Below are 23,908 nucleotides of genomic sequence, written 5' to 3' on the forward strand. Positions count from 1 at the left end.
GAGGATCACCTAAGCCCAGGGAGGTCAGGGCTGTGGTGAGCCACGACCCTGCCAGTGCACTCCAGACTGGGTGACAGAGGGAGACTGTCTCAGAAAAATAAATAAAAATAAAAAATAAATATAAAAAATATTCTGGTTGTATTTATTATATTGCACAACCATATGAATTTTTCATCTACTGTTCTAAATTTAATTGTGCATCCATATGCAATAAGTGGTGTATTCCATCTTAAAATGAAATAGTGGCAAATCTAAAACAAAAATACAAATATAAATAATCTTTAAATGGAGACCAGTTTTAGTTCTACTGTTTAATGTCTATTCGTCTTTGTGCAAGTTATTAAAATTCTCTGTTCACTTATAGTTACTGAGAGCGTAATGGAGTAATACCACTGCTTTCATATATATATATTTTTTATATCCTGCAGGGTAAGTGCTAGCATCTTCCAATGAGAAAAGGGGCTTAGAGTGATAACTTTTGATACTTCCCTCACAAGGTCATTCTAAGAAATATATTAAGCATGCAAAAAACTTTAACTATAAAGTGCTATGCACGTGTTCATTATTATTAGTTGCTAGCATTGTGAAACTCATTGTGCAGAATGTATGCTGCTTATTGAATATTTGAATCATCAGATTTAAAAGTTTTACTTTGTAAAATAGTTTTCCTTTCATATGTTATTGAGGCATTACTGTATTTATTTGGTGCTAACTAGCTTTCCTTTCCTGAAGTAGTCCCTATTTTGCCATAATTTATTTTGGTTTTTTTTTAGACAGGTATTTTAAATAAAAGCATTTAAGACTATATATTTATCTCTTAGTTTAGCTTCAGTTATGTCTCACAAATTTTAATACACAATATTTTATTTCAAATGTTATTGAAATTGTACTGTGATTTACCATAAAATCCATATGTTGCTTAGTAGAAGAAATATTTTTTGAATTTTACAGATCACCACTCATTGCTTTTCCAAGGCTTAGGAAAATTCGCTACTCATTTATTGAAGAAACCAGGTCATTTGTCTTATACCTTCCCACGTTCAGATTTTTACTGTTGCCTCCTGTGGTGTCACTTAGTGTTTAACTTATTGCCAATGTCATTGAAATTTTATTTCAATGTAAATTTCCCCTCTATTTCCTGTAAATTGATGGTTAAATCTAGAGGCTTGATCAGATTTTGGCAAGAGATTTTTTTGGCAAGAATACTTCACAAGTGTTGCTATGTACTTCCATCAGCAAACATGTAACGACAAGTTCTTTTTTTCTAATGTTAGCCATCAATGATCTTTGTCTACATCTTAGTTAATTAGGAGTCGAAAAATAGTGAAAGTCTATTCCAAACAATATTACTAAAAAAGCAAGCTTCCCCGTGTCAGCTATATGACTGCTACAGAGGTTGAATTCAATCAGAAAAAGGTAGAATAGGCCAGATGCGGTGGCTCACGCCTGTAATCCCAGCACTTTGGGAGGCCACGGTGGGTGGATCACCTGAGGTCAGGAGTTCGAGACCAGCCTGGCCAACATGGCGAAACCCCATCTCTACTAAAAATACAAATATTAGCAAGGCATGGGGGCGCACGCCTGTAGTCCCAGCTACTTGGGAGGCCGAGGCAGGAGAATTGCTTGAACCCAGGATGCGGAGGTTGCAGGGAGCCAAGATCACACCACTGTGCTCCAGCCTGGGCGACAGAGTGAGATTCAAGAAAAGACTCCATCTCAATAAATAAATAAAAAAGAAAAGAAAAAGGTATAATAAAAGTTTGATGATTTCCTCTCATCAGTTTTTAAAATAATGGACTGGTTCTCCAGCATAACACAAATGTGAACAAAGAGGCTTTTTTTTTTTTTTTTTTTTTTTTTGACGCGGAGTCTTGCTCTGTGCCCCAGGCTGGAGTGCAGTGGCGCGATCTCGGCTCACTGCAAGCTCCGCTCCCCCGGGTTCACGCCATTCTCCTGCCTCAGCCTCCCGAGTAGCTGGGACTACAGGCGCCCGCCACCTCGCCCGGCTAATTTTCTTGTATTTTTAGTAGAGACGGGGTTTCACCGTGTTAGCCAGGATGGCCTCGATCTCCTGACCTCATGATCCGCCCGTCTCGGCCTCCCAAAGTGCTGGGATTACAGGCTTGAGCCACCGCGCCCGGCCGAGGCTTTTTTTTTAGTATCATTATGAATGTATGAAATTAAACACATGTGACATGTTTCAGTTTATTGAGTTACTTTTATGATGTCCAAATTATCCTTTTACCGGTAGAAACCATCTCAAGTTCGTTCCTGAGTCCTTTTAACACAACCTGGTAGACTTTGACAGCATTCTTTCTAGTATGGCTAGATGTCCCAAGCTTATCTTGTACATTCCTTAATACCAACAGAGAATCAACCATTCTCAAGTAATCATGGTTTCTTTTAATGGGAAATGGAATTTAGAGCCAGTTTGGGCCAGGGAGTCCCAGCACTGTTGGCTGTGTCATTGTTTGTTGGCCCTTCAGTTGATATTAGGAGATGCTTTTTGGAAAATTTTATATAAATATTATGTATGCAACCTTGAGGTTTGACATTTGCCATTCTAACTAAAGTAGGGCTTCCTAATTTTCAGCAGTATTAACATTTGGGACAAGATAATTCTGTCATTGGGGACTGTCTTTTGCAGTGTACTATGTTGGAAATCCTCACTGGCCTCTACCCAGTAAATGCCGACAGCATAGTCTCCTAACCCCATTGCCAGTGGTAGCAATCAAATTGTCCCCAGACTTTGTCAAATGTCCTCTGGGGGAGCAAAATTGGTCCCAGTTGAGACCCACCCTATTAAAGAAATAACTTTTATGAAACATTTAGCAAAGTACTGAGCAATTATAATGACTCACATTTTGTAGAAGAAAATATTTCACGTAGTTTAGCTGTGAGAGCAAAGTATAATAAAAATAAAGGAACAAACTGTGTGGTAGCAATTTCATATCTTGTTTAATTTGAAGTGTCCTTTCTATTTTACTTCTGCTTCTGAAATGTTGTATAGAACACAGACTCTGAATCAAAAAAACTGAGTTTGTGGTATAGCTCTGTCATTTCCTGAGTGTTCGCCTTGATTATGTATCTTAGTTTTTTAAGCTTCAGTTTCCTCTTTTGTGAAATAAGAACAATATTTGCTTGTTGCTTTGAGAACTTAATAAGATTTAAGGTGCTTAGCAGAGTGCCTTGTTTGTAGACTACAATTAGTAGCTTTTAGCATTAGATAAGTTTACAAAGGGGAAGTAAGAGAAAGAAATCTTGGAATTGAACAGTCAGCCTCACGTACAAAAGTAAGATGCTTTTCTTCTATTTTAGAGTCCTGCCAAATATCACAAAACCTAGATATTATGAAGGAGAAAGAAACTAAAGGGTTTTTCAGTTTTTTTCAACGCAGTAAGAAAAAGCGGGACCAAGTAAGTATTTTCTTATATTGCATTTTGTAAGATTCTTCAAATATTTTTAATTACTAATGCTTTTTACTAATATCTTGAAATTACTAGATTTTGGCTTTGTTGTTCTTTACCAGACTGCCAGTGCCCCTGCAACTCCTCTAGTAAATAAGCACCGCCCGACTTTTACGAGGTCGAATACCATTTCCAAACCATATATTTCCAACACCCTGCCATCGGATGCACCCAAGAAGAGGCGGGCTCCACTGCCTCCGATGCCAGTGTCTCAGAGTGTCCCCCAAGACCTCGCACACATCCAAGAGAGGCCTGCTTCTTGTATAATGAAATCCATGAGCGTGGATGAGACAGATAAGGTGCGTAGTTTTGTTTTCTATTTTGTTTTTTTGGATGAGGCAGGGTACCATTTATTTTTCCTCTTACCTAACTTGTCCTTTCTAGGTAGACTAGAAAGAAGTAGTCCTATAACAGTTGGTAATTAGTAGCAGTTACTAATCTGTAATAAGATGAATAGCTCATTCTAAGATTGGTACTAGGAATAGATCTTCTGTATACGTACAGGTCTGTGATGCAGTAAAGGATAAATGTCCATTTTAAGTAACTTTCATATTCAGGCGAAAAAATATCCGAAAACTAAAGTCTTGGTTTACTAAGGCCTAACTAGGGGCTCTTGCTTGGTGCATGTAATAGGAATGGAAATACAGTCTTTATTTTTGAATAATTCTTTTTTAAACAGTAACACAGTCTTTGAGTTGTGTTCATGGGTTTCTAACCACATGTATCTTCTTGACCTGACTGAGATTCTCCAGGGAATAGCCTGGTATCTACCTAGTACATAGATACTCCATAGTGAAAAAAGAAAATGAGCCTTTTTATATAGAATATATCACAGTTACCTCTTATCTTCAAAGCACAGTTCTATGTGTACCTTTTTCTCAAAGTTTCTTATTACTCACCTTTAATCTCGAATTTTCCCTGAGTTTGCCATTTTGTGGAGATCCATTTGCAAACTACTTTTCATTACTAAACAATCCGCGTATTCCTTGCTTTATCCATGTGAAAAATAAATGAATTTTTAGGTATATATAATTGAAGATGAGACTGTATATATTGTTGCTGGTAATCAGACAGAATGATTTAAGTAACTTTGAGAGCAGATTTTATTTGCAGATACTTGAGACGCTGAGAAGTTTTCTTGTATCTAGTTGAAAGATTTCGTTTCCCCCTCAGGAGCTTAGTAAATGCAATGCTAAAGTAAATTAACTCTTCCTAAGCACCTGATACACATTTCTGTGCTGCTTTGACTTAACCATAGTTTTAAATGTAGTTTATAGACAATCATATGTGCAACTCAAAGAGATAGAAATGAATTTTGAAAATGCTTAACCTCAGTACTTGGGAAATGATCCATTAAGTTTCTTATTTCTATTAAGATTTTCTTGTCTAATTTAGTATTTGTGGTATAAAATCTCATAAAATCTCATCTAATCTCACAAATCAGGAGGATAATGTTTTTGTCAAGTGATAGAATCATATACTGACAAAGAATTTGCAGGGTAACTGCTTGAGAGTTAGGTGAATCTTCACAGAAGAGATGATTCTTGAGTTCACTCTTAAAATATGTGCGGGATTGCATTAGGCAAAGGAACCGTGTTCAGAGATGCAGGAATGTGAACACTATGGCTTGCCTAGGCATGAGCAAGAAACAGAGATTGAAATTAAGCATGGTAAGCAGGAGTCAAGTCAGGGTCCCAAAGACTTTGTTTTGTGCTTGTAGCCCTTTTAAATTTATTCGCAATAAGAAGTAGCATTTTTAGGGTTGGATCATAGAAGAGTGTAAATTATACTCTTGAGTAGCTATGTTTTTGCATATATTAATATATATAGAAATATACTTTAGCCCATGCTCACAAATCTTTATTCTAGCTGTCCTCATCCAATCTATTTCAGTAAACTTCCTTTGTACTTGGTTCCCCAAGAGGTCTATGTTGTCTTTCTAGTAGTCTGTTTCTTAAAATTCTGGGCTGCGCTACCAGTGACCTCACTGAAAGCTATTTCTTTTGAAGCTCTCCCTCTGCTCTGTGACCATTTGCTGCCCCTGTGTTAAGTAATCTTTTTTTTTTAGTATGTTGCCTTTGGGAAACTACACATCTTTGTACAATTTTCTAATTATTTTTTCTTTTGATCTGGACATCTGGATAGTTCTTTGATGTATTGTTCAGTAGAACCCATAATTATTTGTTTTTCCCTAGAGAAGCTGAAAACCTATTTTTTATTTATTCATGGCAAAAATAATAGTGATTAAGCTGTAGTGCACACACAAATTCATACCTTCCTAGACATCTCTGCAACAAACTTCTTGATGTATTTGATGTGATTAATTACCCCCTTGGTCTTGATTTGTCTTTTTCTTCCTTGGTCTTCAGCCTCTTCTTATATCTCAGCCCTCTTGTATTTTTTTTTCTTGTCACTATTTTATTCATTTTCTAAATTTGGAGGCACTAAATCCATGGCCTTGGTCTATATTTGTGCACTCTTTCAGAGAAGACATCTCTTCTTTTTTGAGTTTGTGGGCTGATGGTTCTCAACTGTAGTGGTTTGAATAATGTTCCTTGCAAAAGGTGTGTCTGAACTCTAACCCCTCCAAAACCTAGGTTTCTGACCTTATTTAGAGAGATAATTTTTGCAGTTGTACTTAAGGATCTAGGGATGAAGTCATCTTGGATTTGAGGTGGGCCCAAATCCAGTGACAGGTATCTTTATAAGAAGAGGAGACACACAGGGAGAGCGACACAGAGAAGGTAGTATGAAGACAGAGGCAGAAATTGGCATTATGCTGCCACAGCGAACCATTACCAGGAGTCACTGGAAGCTGCAAGAGGCAAGGGAGGGTTCTCCCTAATGCCTTCAGAGGGAGCATGACTCTGCCAACACCTTGATTTGAGATTTCTGGACTTTAGAACTGTGGAAGAATACGTTTGTGTTGTTTTTAGCCACCCAGTCACGGTAATTTGTTAGGGCAGCCCTAGGAAACTATACATCAACTTCGTAATTCTAATCTCAATATTCTTCCAGTTGCAATTTGAATTCACAGTTGCTATTGACTCATCACTACCTGGAAGATGTATTTAACACCAACATCACTGTTTTTCTACCAGACTGAAAATCTCAAGATCAGCTTTGATTTTCTTTTTACATCTAATTAGAGACCAATCCTTCATTCAGTCTCCCTTCATGATGTCTTTTATTCCCTCTGCTGACATCTTTTGTAGAGAAATCCAGGACAGAGTATAAAGAGAAAACCAATACTTACCATGTCATTGAAATACTCAACGTGGCAAGCTGCTGCATTTGTATTTCTTAATTATCACTTCTCAGTTCAGAAATTTTGCATAGCTTGTTGTCATTTTTCTGGGCATTCAAGATCCTCTACAGAATGATCACAATTTTACTTTTAAACTTTTTAATTCCTCATCATTTATAGGATAGGATAGGATACTTGTATCTCTAACCAGAAGATTTGACTTATTGTTGCTGATGCAAAATCCTGTGTTCTGTCTTTTCAGAATGGAGTGGCCCCACTTCCATCTTCTTCATTTCTACTTACCCATCCAAAGGATGTCCATTCTTTTATCAGATTCATGGAGAATTTTCAAAAGATTCCAGCACAGAATAATCCTTGCTTTCTCTAAATTTGTCTCTCTTGTCCCTTTTTATTTTCTCTTAATTTGCATTATGTATAGGTTGTATATGTTATTCTAAAAGTAAAATGAGGAATACAGTAAAAATTCTCCTTCCCTATCCCCAACCAAGTTATCCTGCCCAGAGGCAACCACTATTAACAGTTTCTCGTGTATCTTTCCAGAGATCATGTATGCATATTTAAACCAATATTCATGCTAAATATTTTTTTTTCCTCAGGTGGCCATATGCTACATGCATCTTATACTTTACTTTTTGGTATGGAATGATTTATTCTGGATATTCTTAGCAGTTCATAAAGGGCTTCACCTTTTTGAAGGATTGAATAATATTACATTGATGGGTATAACATGACTTACTTACCTCATCCTCTAAAGATAAACTTTAGGGTTGTATTATGGCTTAATGCTTGCAGCATTGTTAAATTTTGCCTTTTTCTTTTCCCCACCCAGAGGGCAGGAATTGTGTTCTCCAGCAAAATTCTGTAACATGGTAGGTGTTCAAGAGAATTGATAAATAAACATTAATCACTGCTTTCATAGCCAGGTACAGTATATACAATGAGAATGTGTCACACTTATATCGTAAAATTTTAGTATGTCATTCATATATCTGGTAAATTTTCAGAAGTACTTGGATAACTTAAAGATTGCTTATGTTTACTTTTATGGTAATTGGACCATGTAATTCTTAACAATATATTTGTTAAGCTTTTATAGAAAAGCCAGAATTTAGATAAGGTTATATTGAAAACTTAAGGTCCAACTAAACTATACTGTACATTGCATAATGCTTATAAGTATAAATGATCCTTGAATTAAAATTGTTTATAGCCCAGGCTTGGTGGTTCATGCCTATAATCCCAGCACTTTGGGAGGCTGAGGTGGGAGGATCACTTAAAAGCAGGGAGTTTAAGACCAGCCTGGGCCACAAAGTAAGACCCCTGCCTCTACAAAAAAATAATAAAATAAAATAAATCAGCCAGACATGGTGGTGTGTGCCTGCAGCAGTCCCAGCTACTCAGGAGACTGAGGTGGGAGGATCACTTGAGCACAGGCATTCAAAGCTGCAGTGAGCTGTGATCTCACCACTGCACTCCGGCCTGGGTGACAGGGTGAGACCCAGTCTTTAAAAAATAATAATAAACTTTAAAATAGTAAAAGCACGGTTTGTATAGCCAGATGCAGATATTCAGGAAATTCAGCAAAACATATGAATTTATGAGTGAATCATACTTATTTCACTGCTTGCTTGTTTTAAATTTAAAATCAAAGATGGTCATTATCACTATAAACATTTGTATCTATTTTCACAATTTAGTTTTGAATTCGAAAATGTAAAATGTCACTATTTTTAGTGATTGAAAATGATAGCATGTTGAGGAAAACATAAGTTGGAAGAAAAATATGTATGACCAAATTGGTTCTAAGTATGTGAATTTTAGACACACTTTAATTTTTATTGTTCAGGATACAAAATAAACCACAAGGGTGCGCTGTTTGACAGAAGTATAGCATTCTAATTTTTCCACTTTTTTCCTCCAAAGCACCTTTTAATAAAGCAGAAAGAAAATACTGAAAATAGTTACATCGCATGAGAAATAGAAAATGCTTCTTCATGTGGGTAAATAAAGCTAGAGAGATAAATGTCAGTAACACATGACAAAGGGATTTTGTAATTAGCAATTTTATTCATTTTGAGTTTTTAATGCATTTTATTGTTCTTTTAAGAGCCACAGAAACTATGTTTGCCTTAGTCAAGGTTTACTGATGTCAGTAAATCTGTAGCTTAGGAAAAATTTTGTCAACCACGTTTATTTTATACTTTTTGGCTGTCTATATTTAATAATTTGCCTCATTCTTCTAAGATATTTCTCAATATTAGCAAATTAAAGTATATGGATGGTGAGTTTTTTAGAGCTCATACTGAAAATGCTCACATAAAAGACTGTTGATTTGCTGAGCTAATTTTAACAAACTAATTGTGCCGTTTCCAAAGACTATTCAAAGTTAGCAGAGATAGCAAAGATCCAAGTTAGCAAATGATTTAACCCAACCTTTCTTAGAATATTTCTGCATCTAAAATTATTTTTTCCATCTAAAGAATACATTTTGAAGAACACATATTTTACTATTATTGCTGCAGTATCCTTTCATATCCCTAAATTTCTCTGCACCCTCTTTCACATTTTTTCAAGTCTCATGTCATTTTTCCAAAAAGGTGAATATACCATCCTCTATGAAAATGTTCATTTGAAAAGAAAACTTTCCCATTAGAAATTTTCTGGCAGTATTTCTTGGTAGTTTTTGAGCATTTTTAAAATATGATTTTTCCTGATGATTTGAAATGCCATTTGTGTAACAAGACATGTAATAGATAATGCTTTATTTGTATGACCCATATAACATATATTCTTATATAAAATGTACATAGTCATTTACAATAAGATTGTCATTTGTGAAATGGGAAGTCAGAAATTCAATTACATTGACTTAAATTGAAAGTGACTTAGAATTCTCAGATAAATCTAAGTTCAGAAATCTAATTTCTGCACCGTATCTGCTGACCAAGAGTTTATGAAGAGAACATTTAATAAAATCAATGGCCAAAGGATGTTCTGGTCTTATTGACAAATTAGCCTCATAAACTGATTTTACATTTGAATAAGTGGAAGAAGAGTCAGGAAAAAGCATTGAGTAATCTTGACCCATAGAATTCACAGAACCTTTTGGAGAATTTTTCATTTGGCACATTTGGTGTGACTGCCGCTTGGAATGATGAATATACAACAGCAATCAATTTTTCCCCTGGCTATGGGCATGGCACATCATTTTGTTTCGGACATTACATTGTGGCTGGAAACACTGTAAGAAGTGATCTTCATTGGGCATTTTAATTTTGTCTCATTTTGCATCCTGCTTTGTCCAGACAAATACTCAACTATTGAGAAATGGAAACTCTTTGCCATCTAGTATTATGCAAGTGAAATTTAATACCTAGAGTGTTAGTTTTAAAATAACTGACTTAACTTTTTAAATGTTTTACATTATTCATCTTTTACTCAATTTCATATTCTAATGTATATCATGGTTTATAAGCAGATAAGATGACATATTATCATATACTTATCAAATGTACAGGTACATATTTTGCTCTTTTACTTCATTTTAATCTTAGTGATTTTACACAGAGTATGTAAGGTTGTACCCTCTCTTTTAACAGAGTATGTATTTGCAATTTTTAAGAAACACACCCCTTTTTAGATTTTTACACAGGTTGTCACAGTTTATTTTCCCCTCCATTTTCCTCTTATATTTATTATATAGAAAGTGGACCACACGCATAATTCTACAATTGCCTAGGAACAGTGGTTACCATGGCATTTGCAGTTTGCTGTACAGAATACAGCTGTCTGTACTTCCAAAAATATGATTGGTTTCATTCAGTAGAGAAATGTACCAACACAGTATAATATTTAATCTGCTCCCCTTTTTAAGGCTTTCCTAGATATAATACATACTTTGCCACTGTAGTTTTCATCAGATTTTCAAAGGGTCATAATCACAATAATAAAAGCAATGGTGAATGCTTATATAATGCTTACTAATGTTTCAGACAAGGCTCTAAGAACATTACTGATTTAATCCTTATGACAACCCTCTGGGCCATTCCATTTTAGGTTTCTGACAATACTACCTCTGGCCTAAAAGTAAAGAACTATGAATTATGAGGAATCAATGACTTGTTAAATTTTAAGGAAAAATATATTATTCAAAGAGCAGTAGGTCATTTGTGGAATTAATGTGGATTTCTCGTTTTTATCTGTTAGTATATAAAAGGTTGTACCTCTCTGAAATAACAGGCTGAGTTAATAAAATACTATTGAAAATAATTAGTGTTAGGAGGCTTACTTTACCAGTATGAAGTTTACTTAGTCTCTGTACCTCTGTGATGTTTGCGACCTCATGGGGAGATTTGCCTTTCTCTAGTAACCAGCATGTGTTAACAGAGGCCAGGGCAGATAGAAGCAGGCCTCTTTCCTGGAACCACAGTGATAACCTTATGGTGTCACTGGGATAAGCCTGCTCCCAACCTTAATTCCCTTTCTGGATGAACTGACTTGGCCCCAGTTTGTTTGATTGACTGTAGCTTCACTCTGGTATAGGTCCTAAACTCAGTTAACGTCTAGATTATTCACATTTTCCTACCCTGTGGCTAGGAGGGTCTGTGATCACTGTGATCACAGAGAATCATGGTTACCACCATTCCCTGTCTTTTAAACTTGATCCTGAGCTCTGCTTTCTGGTGGTTCATCCTGGGTTTTTTTCATCCAAGATGTACCATTGAGCTAGACCCTCATCACTGGGCTTTTACTAAATGCTATATGCAAAGGATTATCACGAATAAGACTTAGTTTATGTACTTTATCAAAGTATCATAGGGTTGATGAAAGCACAGATTGCCTCAGGAAGACAAATGGAAAAAACCTACAGGGGGATAACATGGGAATTTTTAGTGTGTGTGTGTTTTCTTTCTTTTGTGCCTAGAGAAGGGCTGGAAAGAAGAAGTCCTGACCTGGCTTGAGAGAGAGAATCTTGAATTCTACTAATAGGTCTATTATCTTTTTCTTTGCTGTTGTAGTTTTTTTTCCTTCACCTTCGCTGAACTTCTCTATGACTTAGTTTTCTCCTCTGTAGAATAAGGTTGTGTAATTAAATTTCCCAAAGTCTCTTCCAACTCTAGTATTACAAAATTATGCTATTTTGCTATTTTTAAAAAATTGACCTCTAACAGATGAATGTGCTTGTTTTGGTTTGATCGACATTAACGAGATCATGGTGTCTAATTCTGGCATTACTCCTCCGAGGATTTCGGAAACTTAAAGTACAATAACAAAATAGAACATTGACTGACATCTTTCTTCCCAAACTCCTGACTGTAACACAAAAGTTAACACGATTGCATAGGTATTGCATTACTAAAAAGAAGTAGAAGACTTGATGATTGATGAAGACATGCTTAGATTAATGAGTTTGTTAACCATGGGATACAAATGTTACCATTGACTAATGATGAGTTTTAAAGTAGATGACTTTAAGAGAAATCTAGTGGCAAGCTTGGCCACTCAGAATCCCCTAAATGGGTTTAATTTTAGTAACCAAAAAGGGACAAGTTACTGTTGGTGGTGGTATTTAGATCACATATAAGTGAACCTAGTTGTAACCTCATTGCTTCCTCTTATAGTATTTATTTCAGCAGATTGGTAGGAGCAGCATTAAAATTGTCCACATAGTGATAGCTGGCCTAGTGTAGACGTAAGAGCTCCAGACCCTGGTACTGCTGTCCTATTTCTCCTCTCGTTATTACAGTTGTCTGAGATCTGACATACCACCTCTATTCCTTATACCCCTTCACTTTGATGTTATACAACTTTTCTTAATCTACAAAACCTAGGCAGGCTAAGATTTCCTATGCCATCAGTGAAGAATCTTAAAACAGGTTTATATAGAGAATAAAAAACTAGAATGTATAAGCTCTAGATTTTCAGGAGTTGGGAGGAAGTGCCATCCAAACAGGAAAAGGGTGTAGAACAGGGAGATACAGGATATCAGAAATAAACTTCCCCCACCCCACCAAAAGATAACATTTTATTTTTACAAATCACAATAATATAACGAAGAAACTGGCATGTATGCTTTCATACAATACAAGCCAAAATTTGCATGCATGTGTGTGTGTGTATCTATGTGCATTATGTATATACAGGTGTAAAAACGATACACATATAATAATGGACACCAAAACTTCTATGAGGCGACTTTTATTTGAGATTTACTGATTTTTTTCCTCATCATTATATACATTATTTGTGTCTTATGAGATTGAGCTAATTTTATCACATCAACCATAAAACTGATTTAATTGTGATAAAAACAGCTTATTTTGCGAATTCAAAACAAGACCTCGTACTTCTAAATTACATTTATTATAGTGTAACAATAATATGTATAATAATGACACTTAAAATTGACTTGCTTGTCTAAGTTGTAAAATTGTTTTTGCATTCTTCCATGAAGAGTTAAGCGTTAAAACTTGACCTTCAGATATATGAAAAGTTCAGTTATTGGGATACAATAGCAAATATCATAAATTAATGTCAATTTATAAGATACTTTATACTATTTAATAGTGTTTATTGGGAATGTCCAGGTTAGAGAAGAATAATGTGAGTCTGTCCCTTGAAAAAGAAAACATGAGTTTTCAGACAATTTCAAGAGATTGTTTACATTCTCTCCACTAACCCCACCCTTTTCCACCTGTGAAAATCATATTATAAACAGAACCAACAGATTCTATTAGAAACATTTAACAAAATTATTGAAGTTGGGCTTCTATGTTTCTATCCCCTAATTGAGTGTTTTTATTTTCCGTGTGTATTCTTTCATTTAACTCTTTTTTTTGGGGGGGGGGGGTCTCAGTTCACTCTTTCCTTGTTTGTTAAATATCAACCTTTCCTGCCTAGTGGGCTGAGGTTCATTTTTCCTTTCCTCGAGGTTAGGGTAGACTATCTAGGAACTTATTACATCTTTAGGCCGGCTGGCTTAGTGCTACCCATCTGAATCCCCAGATTACTACCCAAGTCTTCCTTTTGCCCCTTCCTGCCCTAACAGCAAGTACCAGGCCAGTCCCTTCCCCAGCAAATGCCAGGGGCTTCATGTGAAGAGGAACTGGCCACAAGGCTGTGAGGGGAGGAGGAGAAACTGTTTCTGCAGGAAGGACAGCAGTGCCTCCAGGCTCTTGGGCATCTTCACATGTTTCTAGAGAAAGGACAAACTCAACTCTCAAGCCTCTAGTAGGCAGAAGGCAGGAGGCAGGGAGTATGGCCTGGGCTTCAGACACCGCTGTTCTGGATGGATCCACAGATGATGAAGGCAGGGTTCCTGGCACCCAGAGTCACGCAGGGCCACGACCAAGCCTTTTCACTAGAAGGGCAGGTAGTGCCCATTCATCTTATCAGAGGTAACCTCAGCTGTGGACCTGAATGGAGTGAGCAAAGGGAATCCAGGCCTCCACTCTGCTCTAGAGATGGCAGTGTCCAGGCTCCTGATTCCCAGGAAGCAGGGAAGCTAAAGAAAACCTGGAAAGACACTCTGGAGCAGCAGGATGGTCACAACGATAAGCCCGACACACAGCAGGAGCAGGAGCCTCACAGGAACACTCTGCAATGAAGGCAGCAGATGCAGCTGGCAATGACTGTCCACAGCCACAGAGAACCGGGCAGTTTCATGGGACCCAAGGAGCTCTGGACCACGACCCTTCTCAGGTAGAAAGGCCACATCTGTCACCATAATGCCATGGGCCTCCCTCACGTAGTACAGGCACTGGAGAGAGAAAGCTATGTAGATGGCAACAGAGCCAGTGACCATGCCCAGGCCTAGGAAGGTGCCAGACTCACTGACATTGAGGCAGGAGATGACTTCATGGCCACAGGACTTGGTGCGAAGGGGCAAGAAGTTGGAGCCATCCCAGGCTGTGAGGTAGCAGGGAGCGGGCTGGCTCAGGCGCTTGTGGGGAATTTGCACTGTGAAGAGTCACAGCCCAGCAGGCTGGTCTGGAACCTGCCCAAACCTGCAGGCCTGACGATGGTAAGGTGTGCTGGAAACGGTGGGTCCATTCTCTTGCCAGTGCAGCTGTGTCACCAGCTGATCCTTCTGCCACGGTTACCAACTTGACATCAGGCCCTAAAGCCAGGTCTTCAAACTCCCCTTCGTGGGCTTTGAACTCCAGAACCTTCTCCAGCCCTGGTACCTTCCAGACACGAACGTAGCCATCTGTCCCTCCAGTGGCAAGCAGGGTATTATCGTGGTTGAAGCACACAACTTTCTGCAGTGGATCAGAGCTGAAGTCTGTCTGCACTGCCTGCAAATTCTCTACCTTGAGTTCTAGCCCCTCGTGCTGGGTTTCCACATTTCTTCTCTGCTGGGGCTGCTCCCTTCCTTTGTCGAGGCCCCTGCTTCTTGGAACCTGCCTTCTCTGCCTTGTTGACCTTCTGTTGATGGGCCTGGAAGCGCAGGAGCTGACAGTGGGCATCCTGCCCTGCAGCAAGGATGTCACCAGCCAGTGCCAAGTTCATGGTGACCCGTGTCTCTGTGTCATGGGAGTGCAGCAAGGAGGCACTCAAGCGCCCATTAATCCGCTCTAGCTGCAGAAAGTGCACGCCATTCTTTATGCCTGCCTTGGCGGCGCCTCCTCCGCCTGCAGCGATGAGCAGCCCAGTGCTGGGGTCGACCTGAAGCCCTAACAACGGGAATGGAGCCCGGTACAGTTCTGGCGCCCGGCATGGGCCCATCCGGCCTGGCGCGCGTTCACTGCCCGCACCACGGCACCCAGGACGTGCTGGGCCTTTGACTACTGCCCAGGCCGCTGGTGAATTCGGCCCCGTCGCCTCCTGGAGCACTCCCTTTGCATTTAACTCTTTAATCCAGGATACTTCGATTTCAGTGACCCACATTTTATAATTCAACTATGATTATTAAGTGATCTAATAACTAGTACAGAGCAGGTATTCAGTAAATCTCTTGAATGCCATTTGATTCTATTTTCTTCAGCTAAATTTAGTTCAATTTTGAATCAGAATTCTGATCTGGATGTGAATTCTGGGGGATTAACAATCTGGCATGGTTTTCAACCTGACCTTACCACTTTCATTAGTAGATTCTGTTTCTCCTTGTGGTATTTTCCTTTTTACAGACCATAAAATTTGGTGATGTGCATTCCTGTTAGAAGTGCAGTTTTCATTAATGGCAAGCAGACTTATCAGTGACTCTAACTAAAGTAAATAATTGAACATCGCTAATGATTAACCAAAGCAGTTTCCCCTAGTAAGTAGAAACCTCTGTGTTTTCTCATTTTGTAAAGCCTTCAGACTTAATAAATTTTAATGTCTACCACTTTTTAAAATGTAGTCATAATTTGAACAAAGAAAAGGTTTGTTGGTAGTAAAAGCTGAAGAGAGTTATAAATAGTTCTTTAATTTTTCACATTGAATTTGCTTATGAGACATTTCAAATGTATGTACTATAATACACATCCATGAATTCACTGATTCAACAAAGTAGTGTTAAATATTTAACTTTTATTAAAGTCCTTTAAAGTATGTTGAAGAGACCTGAGTTGACTTAAAGGTGGAGATTTTTAGACCCACAGTGATATACAGTAGACTAAGCATCGGTTCCTGAACGCTGGGCACTGTTGAGCTTTAAGGTTAATTATTACTAAGACTGATTCCAATAGGACTGTTACCAACGCAGTCACCAGAGAGTACAATCTTAAAGTAAATACCTCTTTTTACCTATACTTTTTACTCCAACATCTACATAATTATAATTCTTACATTATTTGCAGAACATTTTCATGTACTTTAAAATAGACAAATTAGATGTAATAATATCAGCTGATGGTTATGAAGCATCTATTGTATGCTAGGGACTGTGCTATGTATTTTACATATAACATTTCATTTAAGCATCCCAGCCCCTTTTGACACAGGTGCTGTTACTTTTCCTTTTCGTGAATGAGGAGACTGAAGGTCACAGAGACAATAAATGGCAAGCTTTCTGGTTCAACCGCTTGTATTGACTCCAAAACCCATTTCTTTGGGAATCATTGTAATGGGCTGCCTTCTACCTTGCAAACTCCCTGTAAGCCTCTCTCCAACTGGACAAATTCACATTCAGAAATAGTGGGTAGTTTAGCTGTGATGAATGCAAGAGCAGAGCTATTGGGAGACTATTTGGAGCATACTCCTGAAGTGCACAGAAGAAAATATAGCTTAAGAATGCTGCTGCTGGCCAGGCACAGTGGCTCACGCCTGTAATCTCAACGCTTTGGGAGGACAAGGTGGGTGGATCACAAGGTCAGGAGTTCAAGATCAGCCTGGCCAAGATGGTGAAACCACATCTCTACTAAAAATACAAAAAATTAGCCGGGCATGGTGGTGGGCGCCTGTAATCCCAGCTACTTGGGAGGCTGAGGCAGAGAACTGCTTGAACCTGGGAGGCGGAGGTTGCAGTGAGCTGAGATCGTACCACTGCACTCCAGCCTGGGCGACAGAGCAAAACTCTGTCTCAAAAAAAAAAAAAAAAAAAAAAAAAAATGCTGCTGCTTAGGTATCAGTGGTCTTCCCACCCTTTAAATTTAATTTACTTTTTTAGCATTCTAAACTCATGATGTATATTACTTAAATGCTGTGGCAGTTTAGTAAGGCTGCTTTTAGCATTAGTCATTCCTGGGTTTGGAGCCTCTCCAGTCTTGCATGTTAGATATGTATATTCTCTGTAAATCCCAGTGTATACATGTGTTTTCCTGGCTACAATCTATTTAGAAACATGAGAGTCTTCTAACTTAAATGTCCCTTCTTTTCCTGCAGGCTTTCACCCCGCCTCCCCAAGAGAAGGTTTTTTAGTAGGTGTAGAACATCTCTTTCTCAAGTCCCAGTTGTTCTTCTGTTTTGTGTTAAGAGTGATGTTTTAGTTAACACACAATAATTCCACATTTGATTTTTATTATCTTAACTTTCCTTGGCAATTTCTTAAGTAATTGAAATTATTTTCCAAGAGTCTTCAAAAAACCTCTTGCTTCTGTATCTTATAGGACAACAAAAATATATATATAAAGCTATTTCCTTGAATGCTAATATGAATATTACTTATATTTCAAAAGAAAATTTACATTTCTGTCCATTAATCTGTTGCTTATTATCTAAACTCACTATTCTTATTTCTTCAAAACTCTTGCCTTTGCATGACTTATACCAATTGTTAAATTTACATTTTGTCCTCAACTTTAGTAAGTTTTAAGCATTATTAACAGCATAAGTTCCAGTTATGACAGGCCACATAATTGTACTTCATATCAATTAGTGAAATCATGTTCACTTTCCTCTAATGTCTTTTTATTTTTATTTATTTATTTGTTTATTTATTTTGAGATGGAATTTCACTCTTGTTGCTAGGCTGGAGTGCAGTGGCGCGCTCTTGGCTCACTGCACCTCCACTTCCCAGGTTAAAGCGATTCTTCTGCCTCAGCCTCCCAAGTAGCTGGGATTACAGGCACACACCTCTCTACCTGGCTAATTTCTATGTTTTTAGTAGAAACGGGGTTTCACCATGTTAGTCAGGCTGGTCTTGAATCCCTGTCCTCAGATGTTCTGGGATTACAGGTGTGAGCCACCGCACCAAGCCAATGTCTTTTTTCTTAGCCGCTTTAATTCAAATTGCAGCTTTAGTAATGCCTGTACATTTACCATCATGATACCCATGCACAACATGGTAAGGGTGGTGAATGTCGCAGAATGGGGTTGTAAAATAAATGCTTCCCCTGATGTCCATGACTTTGTCTTTTCAATATGCACTTCCCCCAATTATCTTCATAAATGCTGTTGAAAAAAATTTAGCATTTATAAAACTGAAATATGTCTATTTTGACAAATTTTAAATTCTTTATCCGTAAAAATATAAATACTCTGTTTTACAAAAAGCTACCTTATTTTAAGACCTCTAGGCTGAATAATGAAATATATGAGTCTGTGGTTATTCTGTCTTGAATAGGTTCATAAAAATTTGTGAGTCTGTATATATTCCTCCCTTTTATAATTCTGTACTGTCTGCTTTATTATAACCAAAATATAAGAGCTCTAACTCCCAAATAGATACTCTCATTGAGAAATTCATGTCATGGCTGCTTTTATCATGGAAAATACCAATAAGTGACAATGATAAGGAATGTGACCTAATGATGAACACATTTTTATTATACACCTCATGAAAGCAATCAGTTGAAACACGGGAAACATGGAACTGGGGAGGAAAATCAAATGCTGCTGTTGCTTCATGCATTAAGCTGCCACTTATTGATCACCTCTTGCATTCTTACTGGTAAACTAGATCTGCCATAGGAGTGGAACTTGGCTTTAATAGGGCTTTACAGAAGTAAATCCAAGAAATAAAATCACATCTTCTACTGCTTTTGATTTGCAGGTAATTATTTTTTTAAAGTGAAGGGCCATGTTCTTTTGGGAGAACTTTTGGCCTTTTTTTCTGATGTTTCCTAAATTTGTTACTCTTATAAGATATCAGGGGAAGGTTTTAGAACACAAAGACATTATCAGTAGAAAGATTTCTATTTAACCTTTATATTCTATTCAAAGCAATATTTAAATACTGCCAATTCCTTGGTGCATTTCTTTCTTACCTTTTTGTTGCAGCGGGCCCTTGTTTTGAATTATTTCAAACATCGATTGAGAATCCACCCCCATGCCTACCCTAGTCAGGATGATCATAATATTTAGTCAGAATTGACTTTAGTGACTCTGAAACAAAATCCGACTTTGGGTGGCAGGATTTAACTCTTTTCTTGCTGGATTATAGAGAAATCTGAAGAATTTTGGAGGAGGAATCAGAGTAATGGGATGGGGTTGGAGGCAGCTATTTGCCAACTAGTAGGAAAAAAGGTTAACATTTCAACTATTGGTAAGACCTCCCTGGTGCCACCTTGTCCCATTCCTCTGTTATAAGGCACAGTTAGTGGGTTTGTGAGAGGTTTGTTCGGTGAAGCTCCTGCCACTGTAGACCTAACAGTTTCTCTCACTGTTGAAGTGACCTGCCTTCCTCTTTAGTACCTAACACAATTGGCAAAGAGCACAGCTAACTCAAACCCTTTTCTTTGGGAGCAGGCTTCCCTTTCTCTCTGGCAGATATATTTAAAAATTATAAAATAGTAAATTTGCCCATTTTTTCTTGGTGTGTAGCAAGGCATAAAGACTGAAAAATATCTTATGAATTAGTTCACTTCCCTTAGACGTACCTATCTTGTCTTGTAAGACTAGACTGCCCCAGTCTTTACACATGCTCCTGGTCTGAGTACGTCAAGGTCTTTTTTACAAATGAAGATGGCAGCATATCATTCATTTTTTATTCATTCAAGGAGTATTTACTTAGAAACCTCTGTGAGCCAGGCATGGTTCTGGACAAACAGCAGTGAGCAAAATAGGGGAAAAAAATCCCTGCCTCTGTGGTCAACCCTAGTGGGAGCAGACAATGTATAAGGCAAATAAGTCAACCGTATAGTATGTTAGAGAGCAATTAAATGCTGATCATAGAAATAAATCTAGGAAGCAGGGATAAGAAATATTGGGAGTCAGGGAGGAGTTCGTTGAAGAGATGACATTTGACCGGGTATGGTAGCTCATGCCTGTAATCCATCACTTTGGGAGGCAAAGACAGGCAGATTACTTGAAGTCAGGAGTTTGAGACCAGCCTGGCCAACATGGTGAAACCCTGTCTGTACTAAAAATACAAAAATTAGCTGGGCGTCATATTGCATGCCTGTAATCCCAGCTACTCAGTAGGCTGATGCATGAGAATCACTTGAGCCTGGGAGATGGAGGCTGCAGTGAGCCGAGATCATGCCACTGCAGTCCAGCCTGGGTGGGTGACAGAGTGAGACTCTGTCTCAAAAAAAAAAAAAAGACATTTGAGAAATGGCCTGAAGAAAATGGACACCGAGTTGTCAGAAGAAAAAGCATTCCAGGGACAGGGAGCAGTAAAGGATGACCACCCTGTGATGGAGGAACTCTGCCGGCACATTTGAAGAGCAACAAAGAGGCCAGTGTAGCTGGAGTGGAGTGAGCCACTCCATTACCAAAGGAGGAGGCCAGAGAGAGCTAGATGCCAGGTTGTTAATGGACTTATAAAGGGAACTATTAGTGGGTTTTAACCAAAGTTAACCTAATCTGTCTTACATTTTAATAGGATCCTTTTTTATGATCTTATTTAAAGATAGCAGATTCTTTTTGCGCCTATCTTGAAGGACTATAGCGAAACAATGTGGAGATGGAGTCTAATTAGGTATTTTCTAATGATGATTCAGACTGTGTAGTAGCAGTTAAGCTGAATGCTGGATATCTTCTAAGGGAAGGGATAAAAAGGTTGACTCAGTGTGAGATGTGACAGAAGATGAGGGCAAATGGAAGGATAACTTGTTCTTTACTAAGACAGGGAAGGCTGTGAGACTACGATGTGGCAGAGGGATAAAGAGGAATTATCATGATCTCAGTTTTAGACATGCTAAATTAAAGAGGCTTCAGACATTAAGGGGAGATCAGAACAGATGTCCAAGATAGAGACATGGATTTGGAATTCATTGGCATACACATTATACTTAAAGAGAATAGATGAGATCCTCTGGAGAGGGAGCAGAGATACTAAATGGAATGTGTTCACAGACCACGCCCTGGGTCACACCAGTGTTGATCAGGAGATGGAGAGAAGCAGACACAGAAAACTGAGTAGCCAGAGAGTAGGGATCTATGAAGAGTAAGAAATGTGGTCTCCTGGAAGAAAAATAATGTATTTTAGGAGGGTGATCAGCTTTGTTTAATGTTGCTAATAGGTTGCATAAGTGAGTTCTGAGAAGTGGCCATGGATTTCTTCATAGTCAAAGTCTTTGGTGACTTTGATAGGAATCATTTTAATGGATCAAAAGCTGAGAAAAGTATCATTGAAAGGGTTCAAGTGGGATAAGAGAAATTAGAGACACAAACTGCAAACAACTCTTTTATTTATTTTTTCGAGATGGAGTTTCACTCTTGTCACCCAGGCTGGAGTGCAATGGCACGATCTCAACTCACTGCAACCTCTGCCTCTGGGATTCAAGCGATTCTCCTGCCTCAGCCTCCCGAGTAGCTGGGATTACAGGCGCCCGCCACCACGCCTGGCTAATTTTTTTTTTTATTTTTAGTAGAGACGGGCTTTCACTGCATTGGCCAGCTGGTCTCGAAATCTTTACCTCAGGTGGTCTGCCCGCCTCGGCCTTCCAAAGTGCTGGGATTACAGGTGTGAGCCACCTAAACAACTCTTCTAAATAGTTATTTATTCATTTATGCATGCATGCATGCATTCATTCATTCATTCATTCATTCATTCATTCATTCATTCTTGGTAAAGGGAAAGAGCAAAGATGACATGGCCATTGGTGAGGAGGCACTGACCCCTGCTGAGGGAGGATGTCTTAGGGTCTGCTGACAGTCATGGGCTAGGAGTGTGAGCCATAGCTGTTTCTGGTAGGTGACCTTGAAGGACCTTTCCTCGGGTAGACATATAGATTTTTGCAGTATTCCTCACTGAAACACTGCAGTTATAAAGAGGTAGATTTAATCAAGCTAGATGCTACTGTACAAATAATGTTCCCTTTTTCATCCCTTCCTTTTTATTTCTCCAGGTTTTTCTTTAAAAGTTAGCTTTTAACTCTGTTACTTATGAGTCCTCTACATTACAGTTAGTTGTTTGCGTGGCAGTCTCCCATTCTAGCCCAAGTTTCTTGAGAAAGGCCATATTTTATTTTTCTTTATGTATCTATCCCATAGCCCAGCTTCTGCATGTGGCAGATGCTTCATAAACGTTTTTAAGGAATGACTATTATGTTCCATTTGGGTACATCTGTGTTTGACATAAAGTTCAGTGTCTTCCTAAAGTTTGCTACAGATCTCTAAATGTAGGATTCTATTTGGTCATTTTGTTTTCCAGAGTCCCTGTGAAGCAGGAAGAGTGAGGGCAGACTCACTGCAGCTCAGCAGCACATCTGCAGGGAATTCATCTTTGAGAAGGACAAAGCGAAAAGCACCTTCCCCACCCTCCAAAATACCCCTGCATCAAAGTGATGAAAATAGTCGTGTGACTGGTAATGTGGTTTTTTTATTAACATTACATTTGTATTGTGTTTTGTTTAATACGGACAGTAGGAAAGATATGGGTTTGTAAGTTGTGCTTTTTTAATAATAATACTTAGGCTTTTAAAATACATCTTGATTAGTCTCACTTAACTGCCTTTTAAAAATCTGAAACATCACCAAATAAAGTATCAAAATTATACAGCTCCATTATCCTGAGGTGAACATGTCATAATTCGTGAATTTATTCAGAAAGATACTGCCATTTCAGGATTAGCTGTATGTAGAAAAGGGAGTCTAAGTGGATTTTAGTGTTTTACAACTAGATAGTAAAATGACTTCTAGCAAGGCTCACTGCTTTCTGAACAATATAAAAATAACTAAGTTAAACTGTTAAGGAATTGTTTTATTTGTGAATATGACTTTATAAGTAGTGTGCTTCTTTCCTTTAGCCTTACAGCCAGTAGATGGAGTTCCTCCAGACAGTGCTTCGGAAGCAAACTCTCCTGAGGAGCTATCCAGCCCAGGTATGATGATGCCCTTATTCCACATGGAGTAATTACTGAAAAAGGACTTCTATGATAATTGAGAAATGAATCCATTCGCGATGCTTTATACATGAAAGAGATACAGATTCTTTGGTCTCATTTCCCAAATTCTGTTATTATGAAATGAATTCTTGCCCCCACCCCTCTGCCCCTCAACTCAATTAGAGTATGAAGCTGGCAGAGATCACAATTTCAGTTCTGGAATTGTCCTTGAGTAGTTTCTCTATGTAGTCTCCTGCTTTCCCTTATGCAATATCAGGTTAACATTTATTAACTCCTTCCCAAGTGTAATGACACACCATAATTAGGAATGTACCTTGGCGTGTGCGGAAGAAAATTTACAGGAAAGTGTAAGCACAATTTTTTTATGCAACTGTGCTAGGTATGAACTCAACATACAAGTTACCCTACTCTAATGGTAAAAATTTGTTACCATGAAAATGTTTTCTGTTGCAGTATATGGCTCTCCTTGTGCATTCTTCCCAAACAAAATTCCATTACAAGTTGTATAATTTATTCTA

General features: G+C 38.2%; 1 protein-coding gene and 1 pseudogene across 9 annotated transcripts in view; one reads left to right on the top strand and one right to left on the bottom strand.

The window, feature by feature from the left end:
• Positions 1–23,908, top strand: part of COBLL1 (cordon-bleu WH2 repeat protein like 1) — a 198,987-nt gene that overhangs the window by 118,786 nt on the left and 56,293 nt on the right. For all 8 annotated transcript variants that reach the window (XM_050752919.1, XM_050752917.1, XM_050752916.1 and 5 more), the window contains 4 exons: positions 3,319–3,416; positions 3,530–3,766; positions 22,697–22,850; positions 23,292–23,366. In XM_050752919.1, the coding sequence (XP_050608876.1) occupies positions 3,319–3,416; positions 3,530–3,766; positions 22,697–22,850; positions 23,292–23,366 (564 nt within the window). The remainder of the gene's footprint in view (positions 1–3,318; positions 3,417–3,529; positions 3,767–22,696; positions 22,851–23,291; positions 23,367–23,908) is intronic.
• LOC126933203 (prolactin regulatory element-binding protein-like) lies at positions 13,582–15,462 on the bottom strand (annotated as a pseudogene). The gene has a single exon (XR_007718454.1). The product of XR_007718454.1 is annotated as a prolactin regulatory element-binding protein-like (transcript).

This window comes from Macaca thibetana, chromosome 12, assembly GCF_024542745.1.
Source record: "Macaca thibetana thibetana isolate TM-01 chromosome 12, ASM2454274v1, whole genome shotgun sequence".
In the NCBI taxonomy this organism is placed as follows: domain Eukaryota; kingdom Metazoa; phylum Chordata; class Mammalia; order Primates; family Cercopithecidae; genus Macaca; species Macaca thibetana.